Source organism: Heterocephalus glaber, unplaced genomic scaffold (assembly GCF_053883595.1).
Source record: "Heterocephalus glaber isolate CG9 unplaced genomic scaffold, H.glaber_assembly_v1.0 deba00001472, whole genome shotgun sequence".
Classification (NCBI taxonomy): Eukaryota; Metazoa; Chordata; class Mammalia; order Rodentia; family Bathyergidae; genus Heterocephalus; species Heterocephalus glaber.
In genome coordinates this window covers 44,104,612-44,123,102 of record NW_028258315.1, presented here as the reverse complement: position 1 = coordinate 44,123,102, position 18,491 = coordinate 44,104,612, and the positions used below count along the sequence as shown (strand labels likewise).

General features: G+C 36.3%; 1 protein-coding gene across 15 annotated transcripts in view; it reads right to left on the bottom strand.

The window, feature by feature from the left end:
* The window catches only part of Tasor2 (transcription activation suppressor family member 2), a 101,469-nt gene that overhangs the window by 43,099 nt on the left and 39,879 nt on the right, over positions 1-18,491 (bottom strand). For all 15 annotated transcript variants that reach the window (XR_015439134.1, XR_002398223.2, XM_013075801.3 and 12 more), the window contains 5 exons: positions 18,059-18,301; positions 11,864-12,740; positions 9,561-9,990; positions 4,055-7,873; positions 419-544 (listed from right to left, as the gene is read on the bottom strand). Coding sequence is in view for 13 of the 15 variants with exons in the window: in XM_013075801.3 (XP_012931255.2) it covers positions 419-544; positions 4,055-7,873; positions 9,561-9,990; positions 11,864-12,740; positions 18,059-18,301 (5,495 nt within the window). In the remaining 2 variants the exon portion in view is untranslated. The remainder of the gene's footprint in view (positions 1-418; positions 545-4,054; positions 7,874-9,560; positions 9,991-11,863; positions 12,741-18,058; positions 18,302-18,491) is intronic.

Sequence of the window (18,491 nt, the reverse complement as noted above, 5' to 3'; positions counted from 1 at the left end):
GAAAACTAGCAAACAAGGAAGCAGGTGTTTTTTTGTATAAAGGTCATGACTAATGACCTAACTCGCTGAGTGTATAAAAGCGAGGTGTAAATAAACTTGCTTGCTCGGTCTTGGGAGCCCTCCCGACTCTGTCTCTTCTCTTGATTTTTCTCAGTCCTCCTTTCCCCCATTCAGGAACTGTTCGACTGGTGATGGCTGGTCCGTCACAAAAAATTTAGCAATCTCTCACTTCTTTTCATAATTCTCTCTTAGTTAATATGAGTAGATTCCTAACTATTATCTGAAGGTGCAATGGGACTGTATGTATGCCATATGTGTAAGCTCCTTCCCTAGACAGAAAGGCAGAGACAAGTTTGATACTGCAGAACTTCAGTGCCTAGAACATACATCTTTGTATGAAGGATATGTGCAAACTTACCTGATGCAAATGTGATGATATATCTTCATTTCTAATGATGACTACTAGAGTATCATTCTCTCTGTGAAAAGTGTGACAGAAATGCTGAGGTTCAATTTCTGTATGGCCTCCTTTCCTCAGAATGCTCTGAAAGATTTACAAGCAGCCATTACTAAAAAGAGGATACTTGCACAGAACTTTATAGTTTATTTAAAATAATCCATCAAAAAAGCAAACCCTGTTTACTAAATTAGTTCCTAACAAGGCAACATAAATAGTAATTTCTTTCATTAGTAAGTTTTAATCATTAAAAATGACTCAGCTACAATTAGATTCAGAAGTTTATTTCAAACATAATGCAGTTTTTAATAAATCTTTAATGTCTATGAAACATAAAAAAATTAAAAAATATCAAAAAACAAAACTAATCCATATAAGTCAGTTTCAAGGGTGTGAGATACTTTGGGGATGCCATATATTTGCATTTAAAATGCCAACTCTATCAAGGCCAGTCTAGGTTACATGTTAAGTTCAAGGCCAGCCTGTACTTCAAAGCAAGACCCTGTCTCAAAAAAACCCTAAAATAATAAAAATAAAATGTCACCTCTAGTCACAACATTTCCAGAACTTTAAAAAATACCACCTATGCATTCCTTTATCACAAATGGGGACTGACTTTGGAGAGAATGAACAGTTCTTTGGAATTGCATCTCTAAGTAAGATAGGTGATAGTTTAAACTGCATGTGGTTATAAGGCACGGGTGTGACAGTTTACTACCATCACACAGAACAGCTCTCCAATATGAAGCTTCAGCGGGAATGTCTATTTGTATAATCAATGCACTATTCAACTCTGCCTTCCCTTGTGACTTTGACATGATGTTTCTATCTGAAGGATTTTTGGTTTCCAAGGCCTCAGTTATCCCCAAAACATTGTCTAACCATCATTTATTTCATGTATGAAAAAAATGTTACTTTGACCCATCTGCATAGGATTCTCAACAAATTTTGACTATCTCATTACCACAACATATCCTATGATTTTCAAAGAAATTTGTATAAAATTTCTTTAATAGCCTAATGAAATATCTAAATATAAATCTCCATCTGTCACTTGTTTTACTAATAAACCATTAGAATGAATAACTTTTCATCAAATCCTGTGACATTCTGGGCTGTGCACTCTAATTTCATTAGTAAAAAAGAACCTGCAGATCTTAATCATCTTATTAATAGACAGGCCTAGCATCTCACCACTATGCTTCAAGACTCCCCAAGTCGAAAGAATTATGAAGAGTATGTTTCTGAGCTCTTAAAAACTTTTTGCTCTTGATAGTATGTTATTGTCCAGTTTATTTTAGGATGTGTTCACTTTGTCAACTTAAATTCAATTTTACCTCTGCACCAAATCTGTTACTGTTATAAATAAACAAGCATAACTAGAAGTACTCCTACTAAAACACTGCCGTGATCTCCTTTGGATGTAAAAAAATCAGTATCATCTGCTCTGGAAAGGAAGTGAAAACTAAGATTACTCTTCTCTTGCTTTTAAAATGGAAACAAAGAAACCAAGTATTTTACTCACCACAGCAAAACAAGTAATATTCTCATGATGCTAACTCAGCTGGTTACTCATTCCTGACTCATCCCACACATGTTGGGGTACAGGACGTATAATTAACAAAATTAACTTTAAAAGAGAAAATAGATTAACTTCCAGACTGCTTCTGGAGGCCAAGCACCTTCAGAAAAGCTGAAAGTTATTCAATGTTTTATCTTTTCAACTACACTGTTTACCAAAATGGCAAGGAGCTTGGAACAAAAACAAGAAGGTGGAGAAAAGAAGAAACCAAATTCAGCAGCTATTTATTAAGAACCTCAGAGAACAAAAGCATACTTGGCAACAGAAGGTGTAGGGGTGTGTGTGTGTGTGTATGTGTATGGGCAGTTATGTTAAAGAACAGAGTCCATAAATGTGAAAAAAATTTAAATCATTTAGCATCATATTTGAATGACACAAAGTAGTAGCCGTCTTACAGAAGAATAAATATGACTTGCAATGGACAGCTTCACATTAAGGCTTGTTACGTGCCATTTTCCAAGCCTGGGGCAAGGAAAATATAAAAGAAGCCTGAAACATCATGTTGTACTACAAAGTAAGGAAGTACCCAAAGAATTATAGAAACATTAAATGCACGGAAGCCAGCTCAATGCCACTCCCACTGGCTGGGTCTTGGCCAATTTCATCGTTAAAAAAAATGAAGGAACAGATAGCAATCTTTTGAGTATAACACAGACCATGGTCCACACTAATATAAGTGAATGAATGGGAGAGGAGAAAAGTCTACCATGCAGTAGAATCCCAATTAACAAATGTAAAATGATGAAATTAAAATACTAAGTGGCAACCAAATATCATAGTAATAACTGATTCAGATTAGAATCTTAAATAGATGTTAAATCGGGTAAAATTCTAAAGAACTGGATTATGTATTTACATAGTCTCAAGTATCTCAACTGTTACTAATAACTTTAACATGCTTATTAATTAACTTTACATTGAGAAACCTGACAGAGATCATCTTAACCAAGTAAAAACGTTAATATATCAATAAAGAGACAAACACACGAGGTGCTTCATAATACGATGCACCAAGAGACCACAGTATCATATCTTGTCTAAAATGCACAAATAAGGAAATAACACATCAACACAAATCGAAGGAAACTCTATATAATAGCTGGCCTTACAAACAGTCATGGTAATAAAAGTAATGGGAGAGGAACTATTTCAAATTGAAGACATGACTACAGTGGGATCTGTGGAGCAGATGGTCATACTGGATTAATGTTAACTTCCTGATATTTATGGTTACACTATGATTATATAGAAGAGTATCTTGTACACAGGTAATGCATACTTTGTAAATGGTTCAGAAATGTTAATATTAAGGTATCTAGTTGAAGGGTACCATTTCTGCAACCTTTACATAAATTTGAAGTTATTTTAAATAAAGTGCTGTCTATATCTCAAATATAGAAGTAAATTCTGAGAAGATAAAATAAAAAAGCCAACTGTGCATTCAAAAACAGATTCTAGGCCGGGGATTTAGCTCAGTGGTTTCGCCACCTGCTGCACAAGCACAAACACCTGAGTTCAATCCCTGGTACAAAAAAAAAACAAAACAGATTCTAGCTTCTCCAAAGTCAGGATTTCACTATGGTTATATCACTGAAGATTAAAGATCATGTACTCACAAGAATATCAGTTGTTCTAATAATCAAATATAGAAAAACATATCCTTAACCCTAGTCCTTCTCAATGATCCACACTACTAGAGGAACACAGGTAATTAATTTTTGAAAAAATCTGTATTTTAGTAGTAAAAATGTTTGTATTTATACTTGATTATAAGCATGCTTATACTGGTAAATTTTTGTGATAACCAATTATTGCACTAATTCCGGAACATCATGTAATATTCAAATATAGTAAAGATGGAGATCCTTACAGAAAAAATTTGGTATGCACTTAGACTGAGCTGTAAAACCTAAATACCACCTCATTTTAAAGCTGAAACTTTTATTACTTCTAAAATAAACTGAATTAGAAGGCAATCAAGATAATAGAAAATGTAAGAATAGCTGGCACCTTACCTTTGTTCTTAAAAAGAATGGTTTGTCTCCTGTTTCAACAAGGTAGAAGAAGAAGGGACTCTTACAAGCCTCTTTCAGAACACTATTTAGTTTGGTATGCAAACTGGCACATAAGTCTGTAATTATGTCTTCATAGGAGGTGGACTGTCTTGAGAAAGACGGATACGTCTCTTGGAATGTGGCTTCTTCAGAAGCCATGTTTAACTCTTTATCTTGGAAATCAGCGTAATTGCTGTTCATCACCACCTTATTGAACTCAGCATATTCATTAAGAATAAGTGAAATATCATTCCGAGATTCTTTCAAAGTACTGTTGTATTTCAGTTTGTTGAGGTGGAACGAAACAGTTTGCTTTCTTTGAGAATTTGTAAGATTTCTACTGTGACTACATCTTTCCTTCCAAAAAGAGGAAGAGCTGTCCAGATCGCTGGGTGTATGGCCACTTCTGTGGCAACTCTGCCATCTGGCATCAGTGTGCATGACTGTTACCAGAATGGGGCTTCTGTTCCTAGGTGTAGGATGCAGAACTGGGGGCTCAGACTTTTCTGTCAAAGGGAAATCTCTCAACAAAATTTCCAGAGGTGAGTCAGTCTGCCGAGAACCTTCCTTCTTCACTAGTTGTTTTATCTTATGTGTAAAACGCAGATACTCCAGGTCTAAAGTGTTCTGAGTGAGGTCATCTGCCACCTGCCAAGTGCTCATCCAGGAGCTGAGGTCAGAGTTTAGAGTGAAACTAGGATGCCTCCTCACCCTATGCAAAGTTCTTGTCATGTCTTTGAGTTCTCTTGTTACAGTAAAGTTAGCATAAGTCCTGAGGATACCATGGCGATCTCGGATTTGGACATAATGTGGCATACACTCATCTGCTTTCTTTAATCCAGTGGCCCAGTTTCTGGGAGGAATGTTCATCTTCACCCCTGGAACTTTGTTAGAATAGTCACAAGCTTCATTATCACTGTTATTTAAGCACATGAGAGAGTAATAGCCATCTTTTGCAGCATGTTCATTTTTGCTAGTGTAACTACCCAAAATGCCTGAATTTTCCATATCTAATCTGGGATTTCTACAATTATTGAAAGAGTCTTGATCAGAGTCTCCAGAAAGTGGTTCATAGTGCTTGTCAGAATTCATATTTGCATCTACATTCCTGTCCAGGATTTTAGCATCCGCCTCATTCCTATGGCCTTCACTAGTAGTCTTCCTGTCAATATGCTCTTTAGAAACCCCATAAACAAGAGTTTCAATAGATTCTGAAACAAAGGCAGAAGGTTCTTCACTGGTGTCTATAGTACTTTGGTAAGAACAAGCATACGTGGGCATAAACTCACCCTTCAACAGCTCTTTCATTTCGCATACGGAGGTATCTGACAATGTGTGGACTGTTTTTTCTTCACCTTTTGTAGAAGCTGTGGAGTTAGACTGAAGGCTGATGGCATCCACATCTGTGCCTTCTTCATGTAACTCAGCTTCAGTTCTGCTATTCCCAAACAGACTGGCCATTCTGATGACTGATATTTCCTGTGTCTGAAACCCTGGCTCTATACTTTCTGGTCTTGTACACTGTGTGAACGTAGCACTATCTGAAGCAGAACCAAACTCTGGGATCTCTGGATGCAAGTATGCCTGTGTAACATCAGCTTCATCAATGGAGACAGAGCTCACAGACTTCACCTGCATATAACTGCCACCATCTGTTTTCAAGTCACTATTACAGAGTTTTTCCTTAATGCTTTCAGGGCTGCCTTGTTCTTTTAATGGTATATTCACTATCCCACTTAGAGAAGTTGTAGAAACCAATGCCTCAGCCAAAGACTTATTTTCAATACTCTTTCTAGAACTAAATGAGGGTTCATGTGACTCTAAGACAAGATGTTTTAAGCCCAAATTTCTATTCTCTATACTAATTGGCTGCAATGGGTTTCCTGATTTTACCAGTTTTTCAAGAGAAGGCTTGAAGTTATCTCCATAATTGGCAATTAAGCCAGGCTTGTTTAACTCTGTACCATAGCACTGCACCTTTTCTGAGAAAGATAAACCTTCACCATGCTCCCTTGGGACAATTTCCTCAGTTATTTTACCAGGAAACATTAGTCTACCTTTTCTTCCTGGATGATTAGTTAATATTAGAGGCATTTTAACAGAGAGCTGAATTTGCTGTAGTTGAGTTGTGTTCTCTTGTCTCACTAGATGGGAAGGATCAACAAAAGAATTTTCTTTTTCTGTTACAGCTATATCTTCTGACTCAATCTGGGAGAATTTGTTACTTTTTTCACACTGTGTACCATGAAGTTTTAAACTACATGGAGAAACAACCTGAGATGGCCGTGCTTCTTCAATTGGTACTAGGGGATCAGGACTAGAAGATGGTGACACTTCTTCAATTAAAGAACCATAGGGAAAGTCAGAGGTAACATTAATTTCCTCCCCAATCTCAAGGGTACAATTTTCTTTGGAAAGTATTAAAGTAATTGGTTGTAAACTATCACCTTTTCTCTCATTTTCTAGTGGTTCTTTTGACACTGTAGAATAAGCTGACATAGAACTAGCTGGATTCTCTTCTGTTTTTTCTATGAGGGTCACCTCTTTTGGCTCAATTATTTCTTCAGCTATATCCTTAAGTTCTAAATTTGACCCTGTGGCCTCCTGAAGTTGCTTTGTTTCATTAGCTGGCACTTTTCCCCTGGGACTTGTAGGTGGAGATATTGTTAGAGTTAGGTCAATATCAGAATTTTCCTCTTGTAACTCCAGACCAATCTCCTGCCCATTTATAAGCAAATTGGTTTGTTTGGCAAATACTGCATTGAAAGATTCCAAATTCACATTTTCACAGTTTAAACTACTCTTGTCATTCTTCCTTAGTTCTAAAGAGTCATCTGGTATATTAGTTTTTGGTGGAACACAATCATTGGAATACCTTTTTCCCAAGGAGGCAGAGACTGATGGTGAGACTACTTCAATCTGTGATGGCTCTATAATCTCCTCTGAAGATATGCTAAAGAGATTCTGAGTCTGCAGACAGATATCTTGAGAGTGTTTCATTTCTTCACTGGGTAATGGATAACTAGAACACTTAACTAATGATAATGCCTCCATTATCAATGCTTTATCAGACGATGGTGATGAGACTGGAAGAGTCATCTCTTTCTGTGACAAAAGCAGTTCTTCATCAAGTATCTCTCTTTTTCCTGAAGAGGCAGAAAGGTACTTAGTGCTTTTCTGTCCTGCCATTGCTAGAGATGGAATGTCCCTAACAGCTTGTGTTTGTGCCTCTTCCAATGCAGATATAGGATGCCTAACATCTGCAGCAGGTAACATTTGGTTAATCAATTCACTACTAAAGGGTAAAGGTTTCTCGCCTCTATTTACTTCTGTATGTACTGGTACACAGGCATCTTTTTCTAAAGTGAAAGTAACTGGTTCTAAATTAATCATCACATACTCCATATTATCATCTGTCTTTTCCAAGGAGGACTCACATTCATTGTTTATAGGGCTGCTACACTGGATAAGGTCTTGTAAAGCATTTGTGTTTGTCTGCACTGTTGTATGCAAAATATCAACTCTACTTTCAAGAGGGATATAAACAGACTTTTCACACATCTCTGACTGACTGCTGGCCCCATCATAAGTCCTGGTGAATGTGGCTTGTGTGCCAGTGTCATTATAAGAAACCACTCTTTTGCTATCAACTGACTGAAAGGTTTCATCTTCATCAGAACTAAAAGGTCCATTAGTTTGAGTATTTCCGATAACAGACAGCACAAGATTAGAAGCTTCTAGTTTATTTGCAGATTCTTGTTTAGCTTTCCCTCCAACTACCTGAAATGAAAAAAGTAAACAAAAAATGTCAGAGTCAAGCAGATCCTAAAAGCAGAAAACACAAGGATTAATTTTAATTTGTGTCTGTTCTTTTGAATCTTCTACTCTGTAAGAGTATCACAGAGTAGAGATGAAGCAAACCTCTTTTTTGTTTTGAGGTGCTGAACTCAGAGGCTTGCACATGCTAAGAAAGCATTCTATTACTGAGCTGCAAACCCAATCTGCAATTTTATTTCTGTAAAAATATACGGAGAGTAGAAGCCAGGTGAGGTGGAACATGTCTGTAATCTCACCACTCAGGAGGCTGAAGCAGGAGGATCACATCAAGTTTGAGGCTAGCCTGGGCTACACAGTGACTTCAAGGACAGCCTAACTATAAAGTAAGACCCTGTTCTCAAAAAATTAAGAAAAAAATGTATACACAGATTAGAGGGCCAAAACTTTCTTAATTGCACAGCCTACTGTTGTTGTTGAGACAGGGTCTCGCTACATAGTTTGGGCTGGCCTTGAACTCACCATGTAACCCAGGCTGGCCTCGAACTCACAGGGATCCTCTTGCCTCAGCCTCCTGAGTGCTGGGATTACAGACATGCGTCACCACGCCCAGCTACTGCCAATTTTTTTAAATGACACTTCTTGAAGAAAGTAGCTAAACCACTGACAACTAAAGACCTGAAATGCATTGTCTTCACTAAATTTTGTCATTTAATTCAGAAATGTAACACTAGAAAAATGGTACTCAATTTGCTAGTAAGATAATAAGATAACTTAAATCCAAGAATAACTTTTTAAACATCAGTTTCCAATAAAGTACATTGGTGTTTGGAACTTTCCCATGAGACAGAGTAAATTAATTACTCTAAGTAACTGATTCTGGTAAATAAAAGTTCGTTTCCTCTTACCTATCTTCTCTGCTTTAAAACTGAGATAATTTTCACTTGAATAACCTTTATTCCACAGAGTAGCAGAAAATTTATCAGTATGGTTTGCAATCATAAACTAAAAGAATTTAAATAGTAGCAAGAAGAATTTAGACTAAATATTAGCAGAACTACCTCAAGACAATGTGATAATCTGATAAACAGATTGTTTTGCTTTATTTAAAGCTTCCAACATGGTCTTGTTTAGAATATGGTGAAATGGATAATTATACAATTTACCATACCTCTACAATGTCTGGAACATTATGCTCACAAATTGCCTGCCATGTCTTGGAGCAAAGAGGCTGGAAGCCAGGAACTATGTTTCAAATCTCTGGTTAAAAACATTTCTGTCTCAGCTGGGTGTAATGGTGCCAGTTTGTAATACCAGCAGTCCAGGAGGCTGTCCAGAGTATTCCAAGTCTGAGCCCAGCCTAGGCAACTTAATGACACCCTGTCTAACAACAACAAATAAACGAAAAAAAAAACAAACAGCTGGGGGGTTAGCTTAGTGTGAAGGAATCCCAGTACCACAAAAACAAAACTACCATGGTGGGTTCCCAGAACATCTTAGCCCTGTGATCGTTTTCTACTCCTGTTTTTTTCAGTTTAGCAGATAAAGTACCTTCAGACAATCGGAACAACACTTTTATAAAAACTAATAAAGTTCTGGCATGAAAATCCCTTAGCTTTAGAATTCACTTTCTCAACATAAAATAATGTCTTACTTCAAAAATAATGCTAACATTTACAGTATTCAATCTTACCTCATCATTACAAGAATGGATGAAATTCTGACTCTCTGAGTTATCCAGATGACACTCTCTTGCAAAAATTTCCTTCCGTTCATTCTCTACACAGAGTTCCAAGCCTCTGGAAGGTGGTAGTTTAATGAGAGGTAGCAAGCATTTAGGACCATGGAAGGATACTTCATTAGCATGAGCTCTGGACATTTCCTTAGTCTCTAATAGAGGTTCTATGGAACATCTTTCCACACTGGAGGATTCCTCAATTTCACTGAGTTCAAAAGATTCTAATGTGCTATTTATAGACACATATTTTTCTGGGTTACTGTGTTCTACCACTTTTCGGGATGATTGTATGACTTTGTTTCGATTTCTGTAAAACAGAGCTACCCACATATGAATCAGAAGCTTCACTTCTTCCATATTATCAGGCAAATTAGTGTTCCAGGGCCTGAAATTTTAAAGAACATACAAAAGTTAAAATGGTTGTTTTAGTTGATGATCATAAATAAGTGCGACCTTATGAACTAGGTAAGTTGAAATAGGTAACTATGAACTTTTGGTGTTCATTTTTATTTTAAAAATTATAGATATGAGACAATGAGTAAGTAAAGATAAAGATGATTTAACAAATAATTATGAAGTCTAACCATCCATTCATTATTTTAGCTAACCCAGCCCTTTTAAAGAGAAGGGAACTAAGAATCAAAATACTTAAATGACTACTTTTCAAATCACAAAACCTGTATGAAAAAACTGATCTGAACATGGGTCTCCTGATTCCTAGTCTACCATTGGTCTCTTTGGAGACAGCATACTAATATGTGAATAATGGTTTGACCAACTACTCAAATCCTCATTACTTTCATTTTGCTGACCACGGCTAACTCATTTCTTTTCCATTATTTTTGTGTCTCTCTTCTAATAGTTGGTGAAGTCTTAAAGAGTACAATATTTCTCTAGGCAACTTAGTAGAATTATACTATTTTCAGATTACAGTTCTCAATAATATCCTGAAACCATAAGGAGAGATACAAAACATTTCTGGCCTATGACAGCCAAAATGATAGCAGACAGTTGGAAGTGGGATGAGTGCAGGCTAAGCTACACTTAACAAGGACTAAAGCTAAGGAAATAACCTGCCTGTATAAATGTGAACCTAAGGATATATGAACATGTGCGAGGAAAGAAATCTGATACCTGCAAAGTCCATTAGTCACATGTGAAATAGTTCATAACAGGTAACTGAATTCCATAATGTCATGCTAATACTTCTTGCTAATAGGATGGTTTCTATTTATTACAATGGGCCAGTCATTGTAAAAAAGCCTAACAGGTAAGGATGTAAATCCTTACTTAAAAGCATTACCCCACAGATTGTTATCCTCCACTGACATCACATGGGAGTTTGTTAGAAAGGTAGGGTCTTGGCCCTCACTTTAGAGTGACTGCACCAGAATCTACAGTTTAATGAGTTCCCTAGATGAGCTACACACATGGTAAGGATTGAGAAGTACTAGTTAGATGCATATAACTTGCCCAGGGCCATAGGAGGTAATAAAATGGGAGGGCCTAAAATCACACCTAGATTATTATAAACACTAAAGCCTGTGATATTAATGATTATTAATCATTCTGGTATTATTGCCTCAATCTCAATTTCTGTCCCTTTTTGGCACCGGGAATCAAACTCAGGGCCTTGTGCTTGCCGGGCAAGCACTGCGCCACTGAGCTACATCCCTGGGTCTCTTTTTGGTTTTTTGAGACAGGCCCTCAGTTTGTAGCTCAGGGTGGCCTTGAACTCTTGGCAATCCTCCTGAGTGCTATGATTACAGACATGCACCACCATGCCTGGTTAGCCTCAATCTCTTCTTATGGAAGACTTATACTTGTGAAACCATTCTAATCAATCTGATCAACTTAATAAACTAGAAGTAACTTTTTAATGTTGCTCCTGGAATTCAGTTTTAGAATTAAATACATAAAACAATTAAATAAAGCATTACTGCTATATTATTTTATTTTACATGCTATTTTACATTAAGGTCTCATCTAAAACCTAATTCAACAATCATGAGTGTTACTGAAAGAGCATTGCAAAATGGAAAGTTATCTTTAAAAAGCTCTCCCCATTGATTACTGGCAGTGGCAAAACCTGTCTGTTATTCTCAATAAACACATTTGCCTGATATTAATACTAAATTACTGGTTTTATACACATTGCTTCTTTCTCCTTCCCCAAAGTATGGCGCAAGTTTCCCATCTTACTATGTTAATCTCAAAAAATGTTACATCCATTTTCAACAAGTTTCACTCCTACTTACCCATGCAGCGCTCTTACAACAGTTTTCTCCAGTGGGTTGTTTGTGTATTTGCTATCTAAGTTGAATGCATATTCTGTTTCACATTTGAAAGTGATCTTAAAGGAGCCATCACAGCTAATTATAGTATGGGAGCAAAAAATATTTTTCAAGTTGGAAGATATAAATCGACCTCTGTGCTTTACCAATGAATCCTCAGAAAGCTTTTGTAGAGGGGAGGTGTTCTGCAGATGCCGAAATGGCATGACTTTCCCCACTGGAGTTCCAGCTTCAGGGCCTTTTGTTCCAGTCTTGGCAAATGCAGGGCCTGGTAACCCTCTCTGCTGCAGATGTTTCTTTGAATTTTCTCCAAGGAGCAGGGCATATGAATGTTCTACAGTTATAAGAGAGTTTTGGCTTGTACCTGAAGGCTCTGTTTCCTCACGGAGTGCTGACTGGGCATTAGGAGGCGTTTGACTACAAGGAACCAAGTTTTCTTCTTCGTGGCTAGCAGTTAAGTCTAGCCCTGAATTACTCTTCTGATCACAGGATGATTTAGATAATAGTATACCTTTTTGACTTTTAACTCCACTATGATAATCATGGTCAGAAGTATCACACAATGAACTTTCTTTGGAGTGTAAAACATCATTTTGTGGCAATTCAGAGGAGCAGGGAAGGTTTCTAGCCTCACATAATGGTGTGGAAGATGCAGCAGAGCTTAATGCTAGATCAGCTAACATATTTAGGGCCTGGGAGTCATAGTTTATAATAGAGTTTTCAGGAAGATCTTTTTGAGCCACTGTGATACTTTGTGATTGAGCTGTATTCATGCTAATTCCATCTTTTTGACCATCTGATGAAATTTCTGATTGAAGCTGTAAAGCAGTTTCTTCTTTGGCTTCAGTACAAAAGAAAAAATGAAAAGATATAACACATTTTTTATAAAATTAATTTTCTTCCATATCACATCTTAGTGAAAATTAAGTTATATATTCAAGAAATGTCTCTTGATATGTTACATAGATTATATATTAGAATTTTGTTATCGGATTGAGGTTTATTTCAACCCTCAGATACATATATTATAAAATACTGATGGAGGAACAAATCTTAGAGGACTTAAATACTAATTTAAAAAGATGTCACTAATTCAAAATGCATGTATTGAATTATACACAACACAAACTATTAAGCTCAAGAAATACACACAGAGGAAAAAAAAACCCAAAGTAAAATTAGAGTCCTGCCCTCAGGGAGCTTACAATCTAGTGAGGATATAAGAATTTAGAAGTTGAAAGTATTTGTTAGCTAACATATTTTCTCAGAAACCATTTCCTTTACATAAGTTATTAGAGAAACCACCTAAGTTCAAAATAGAATGATTTTTAAACTACACTGAGCTTAAATTATAATATGTAATGATATGAAAAATTAGGAGTCACGAGTATCCAGAATTGCCAGTTAATGTTATCATCTTTTTACTCTATACACAAAATGGTAATTTTTCTACAGATAATTAAATCTTTCAATTTGCCTTTCATCAGAAAATTTACATTCTCCATTGGTCTGCTTACGTATTCTCAGGACATTTCATTAATCCTTCTTTTGTTTTTTGAGACAGGGTCTTGCTATGTAGTTCAGGCTGGCCTTGAACTCGTAGCGATCCTCCTGGCTCAGCCTCCCGAGCCCTGGGATTACAGGCTCATGAATCCTTCTTAAATGCTGCTATTATTAAGAATAAAGTTCACAATTAAACTAGGCAATTATTCCCTGTTGCAAGTGAATGGACAGAAAAGTCCACTGTGTTCCTCTTTATAGTTAATTGTAGTAAGTCTGAAATGAATTGATAACCTGCTTGCAAAGGGCAATAACTAATACATTTAAAGAAAAGAAGAAAGCTCTAGCCTATGATGCCATCATTAGAATGAAAAGTGTGTGTCGAAGAGCTTCAAATTAATCAACCACTGCCCAGTTTTTATTGAAAATAGCAAAATTCAAAGGGGCTTGTAGAAAAAAGGAGCTCAAAGCAAAGACAACTGCCTTGTTAGCCCCACAGGTATACTGGAAACACCCTCACATCCTCTGCCCTATGGTGGGAATCAAACTTAAGAGCCTTGGGCATGCTAGGGAAATGCTCTATCACTGAGCTACATTCTGAGCCCTTAATATTTTCTTTTTTATTTCAGTTTTCATTTTGAGACAAGATCTTGCTGTGTAGTTCATTCTGGCCTTGTACTCACTATGCAGTTCTTGAAATAAGATCCTCCTCACTCAGTCACCCAAGTGATGGGATTACAGGTGTGCATCACCATGTCCAGGAGAAATATGTAATTTATTTTATGATACATGCTTGCTGATACTAATTTAACCCTATCTTTGTTAACATTATGGCTTCCATATACTTATCTGTTAACTTATAAATTAAGTCAACTATAAAATATACTGCACTGAAGTTTAATAAATATGTATGGTCTTAAATAATTTTTGACATATACAAATACAACACTGATACTCTAAGATAAATAAGACAATGCCAAACGAATTCTATAAAATACAAAGAATTCAATGAATAAAAAACTTTATTACAAACTAAAAGGGATAGAAAGTTATTCGTTTTAGTAAAATAAAATTGACTTCAAAATTCTCATTTGATTCTGATAATCAAAACTCAAAATCATTTAATCAGTACTTTTCAAATTAAGGCCAGCATGGCCATATTTCATCTGTCTTAATATGTTCCCCATGGGGCTCTACATCCATGACCACTCCATTGCATGGCTTGTACCACTGGTGGTACATGCATGACTATCCCATGGGGCAGCTATCCAATGGGATGGTCATGCATGTATGTACCACCAATGGTTCAAGCCATGCAACAGGACAATTGTGCACATATCATACAAGTGTTCAAGCCAGGAGGAATGTTTTAAATTCTGATATTTCAAGTACAAGAAATAAAACAGGTTAGTACAGGTGATTAAGAAATGCAAGAAAAATTAAGAGATTATTTAAAAGGCTGTATCTTAAAAATTTAATTTGGCAGGTGGTTGCATATCTATATATAGACATTACAATACAAATCAGCCTACTTTTCAACATGCATTTTGAAAAATTAATTTTCTGAGCTCATTTTTTCTGCCAATCTCCAATGGCATAGTTTCTCTCAATAAATTTGCCAATAAATATTAAAAGCTAATTGAGTACAAAGAATTCAAATAACATTGCTACAGAATATAGTACATGGTATATCTATTCCCATGTTTACACACCAGAAAGATAGGACCAAACCACACCAAATGATTAGCAGACAGTATAAATTAATTCTATAATGTTCTCAAACAACTAAAAGAAAACGAGATTAGTGAAGGTCAGAGCATAAGGAAATGCTGGAGACAGGACCTAGCTGCACAGAACCTGGATGGGCAGGGAGGAATTACACCAGAGTAAAAATATCTTATATTGTACCTAGAGCAGATAAACTAACCAAATGGAAAGAAACATGTTGGGAAAATAGAGCTAAATATGGACATGTAGGGTAAGACCAAATCATAAATTCCCCTCACAAAGTAGAAGATTTCAAATTTGGTACGGAAGTAAAAATTGTACCACTATGAATTTCAGAACAAGATGATGAGCTTCTACAAAAAACCTTCAGGCCATTCCACTGCTCCCAGGGCACAGGAGGTGAGCCAATCCCAGCACCCAGGAGGAGGCTTCCCGGCTGCCATTCCACGGCTCCCAGGGCAGAGGAGGTGAGCCATGCAGGTGCCAGCAGTACATCCCCCACCCCCATGGAAATGAGAAAACACATAAACAAGCCTCAAAAACAAGACTTCCAGATCACCTAACAGCAACCCCAAAGGGAAACAAGATGGAATAATCTGATTCTCAATCACCTGGACTCCCTGAACTGACAACAAAAGAGGATCTGGAAAAAATGAAATCAGAAATAATTTCTCAGATAACAGCAGAGATTGTGCCCATAGTGCAAGACATGATTAATAAATCTAGAGAGGAAACAGATAAAAAAAGAGGAGCTGAGGAACATGATGGAATACCAACACAGGAAACAAATGGAATACATAAAACAGATACAAACAGATTTCTAGGAGATTAAAAACTCCACTGAAAGTCTACACAGCAGAATGAACCAATGTGAGGACAGAATTTCAGATATAGAAGATAAGATTGCAATTAGTGACTAGGAAAAGAAAAATTGCTTTAAAATTGTAAGGGACCACAAGAAATCAATCCAGCAGCTGCTAGACGATGCAAAGAAGAAGACTGATTGGAGTCAATGAAGAAAGAGGAGAGAGCACAGACGACATAAAAAAACTGTTCACAGAAGTGATGGCAGAAAACTTCCCAGGGAGGGGAAGAATTTGACATGCAGATAAGTGAGGCATATAGGACTCCAACTAGCCTTGATCAAAAAAAAATCTACACAGGCATGTAATAGTTAGGATTCCAGAAACCCAACAGAAGAATAAAATTCTACAAGCAGTTAGAGAAAAGAAAAAAATCACACACAAAGGAAAGCCCATCAGAATCACAGCAGACTTCTTAATGCAAACCCTCAAAGCAAGAAGAGCTTGGAGTGACGTATTGCAAGCCCTAAAAGAAAACAGCCTCCAACCCAGACTGATGTACCCTGCAAAACTATCTTTCAAAATTGATGGAGAAATAAGATACTTTCATGACACAGAGCACCTTAGGAACTTCATGAATACCAAACCAGCACTCCAAAATATTTTAGACAATATCCTAGGAAAAGACGAGGATCTAGCAAGCCCAGCAGAATGAATCCACTGGGAGTGACAAATTAAATGCAAAGGGCGAGAATCCAACAAAAAGAAAAGGTCATGATAAGGCTTTTAAAACTTTTAACTTCATCTCCCTAATGGGTGTATAATTCAATCTTGTTATTGTACTGATTAGTATTTTTCTGATTCTAGGGTTGCACATCTTTCCTTGTGTCTACTTTTTAATTGGGTTGTCTATTAATGAGCTGTAGGAGTTCTTTATATATTCTGGTCACAGGTTATATGCATTGTAAATATGGTCTGTTTAAGGACTACTTTTCATTTTAACGATGTTATTTAAAGTTCTAAATTTTAATGGAATCTCATTTATCAAATTTTTTCTTTTATACATCATGTTTTTTTGTATCCTAGGAAGTTCTTGCCTACCCCAAATTCATAAACATTTTCCTTTATAATTTCTTCTTAAAGTTTTGTAGTTTTAGTCTTTCATATTTAGGTTCATAGATCCTTTCAAGTTATTTTTATGTATGGAAATAAAGGGTTGAGGTTAATTTTTTAAATACAGAAAAAAAAAACCTTCAGCCATGAAACATTAAAGAAACTTAAAAAACAAGCAAGTTCACCTATACTTTCACTACACCAACGAAACAGTACTTTTTCTCTAAATCTCTACTGTCTATAAGATATAGATGAGGGAGAAAGCAGAATCAGGGAAATTAGACAGAAAACTGATAGAAATATAAAAAAAGGGCCAGGGGATTTAGTTCATTGGTGCTGCCACCTGCCTCGCAAGTGCAAGGTCCTGAGTTTGATCCCCGTACCAAAAATAAATAAATAAATAAATAAATAAATAAATAAGGAGGGAATAAAGTCTCTTTGTGAAACAAAACCAAACCAAACAACAACACACACAATAATAGTCTCATTTATAGACTGCAGTCTAGAGGAAGAATCACACCATACATAGAAAAAGTAAAGTTAAGAAGGGAAGTGGACCCAGATCAAGGAGTAGATGTAGTGTGCGTTCAGTTGCATAAAGGTAAAGACTGAGGTGATTCTGGATTACTGACAGTTGTAAACAATTTGTTTACAATTTCCTCAAGACAGACTAACAGCCTTTTACTTTTTATAACTGAGTATGATTCAGACAAATACAGCAAGATACCTGTATTTACTCATAAATATAGCCATTTATACTATTAACTCATAAAAATTCATGTTAGGCTTTATACAAATTAAAAAGTAGGATCTATTTTGTGAAAGCTAGAGTATTTGCACTTTCCTATTTGTTTACAATAGGAAATCAAGTTATGTACTTCAGGGTCTGAGCTAAGGAATACAGAATGAATTACTGATGAATTTCAACTGCTCTTACATTATTTCAAAATATATCTTGAAATCTCTATTACATCTGTATTTTAGTGTTTACATTTACAGGAAGAGTGTTTCTTACCAGGTTGTGGCTGCTTTCCGATTCTGGGATTCTGACTGCCTTTTACTATATTTACTCTCCGTTTCTGTGGAGATTTCTTCACAGGTGGCTTAGCCCTTGGAACAGTTTTGATTGGAGATTTCTCTTTTCTCCTTGCCCTTTTAGTATTTGTTGCCACTGGAACATCTTTAGAAATAGGAACTTCTTGGCTTTTCCTATTCAGTTTGGTTTTCTGTACAACCTGTGCAGTCACCACTTCCGCACCTTATGTAGAAAAAGACACCGTTTTTTTAAGGGGTAGGGGCTCAGATATTTGTCAGTACACTTTTCTCTTTATTTCTTGTTTTAGGGGGCAACTGTAGCAAGGAAGAATAAACTATAAATTTTTGAGTATCACTAGAAGATTTTATTTTTTTTTAACAAGTTAACGAGTTAAATACTCTCTCAAATTATA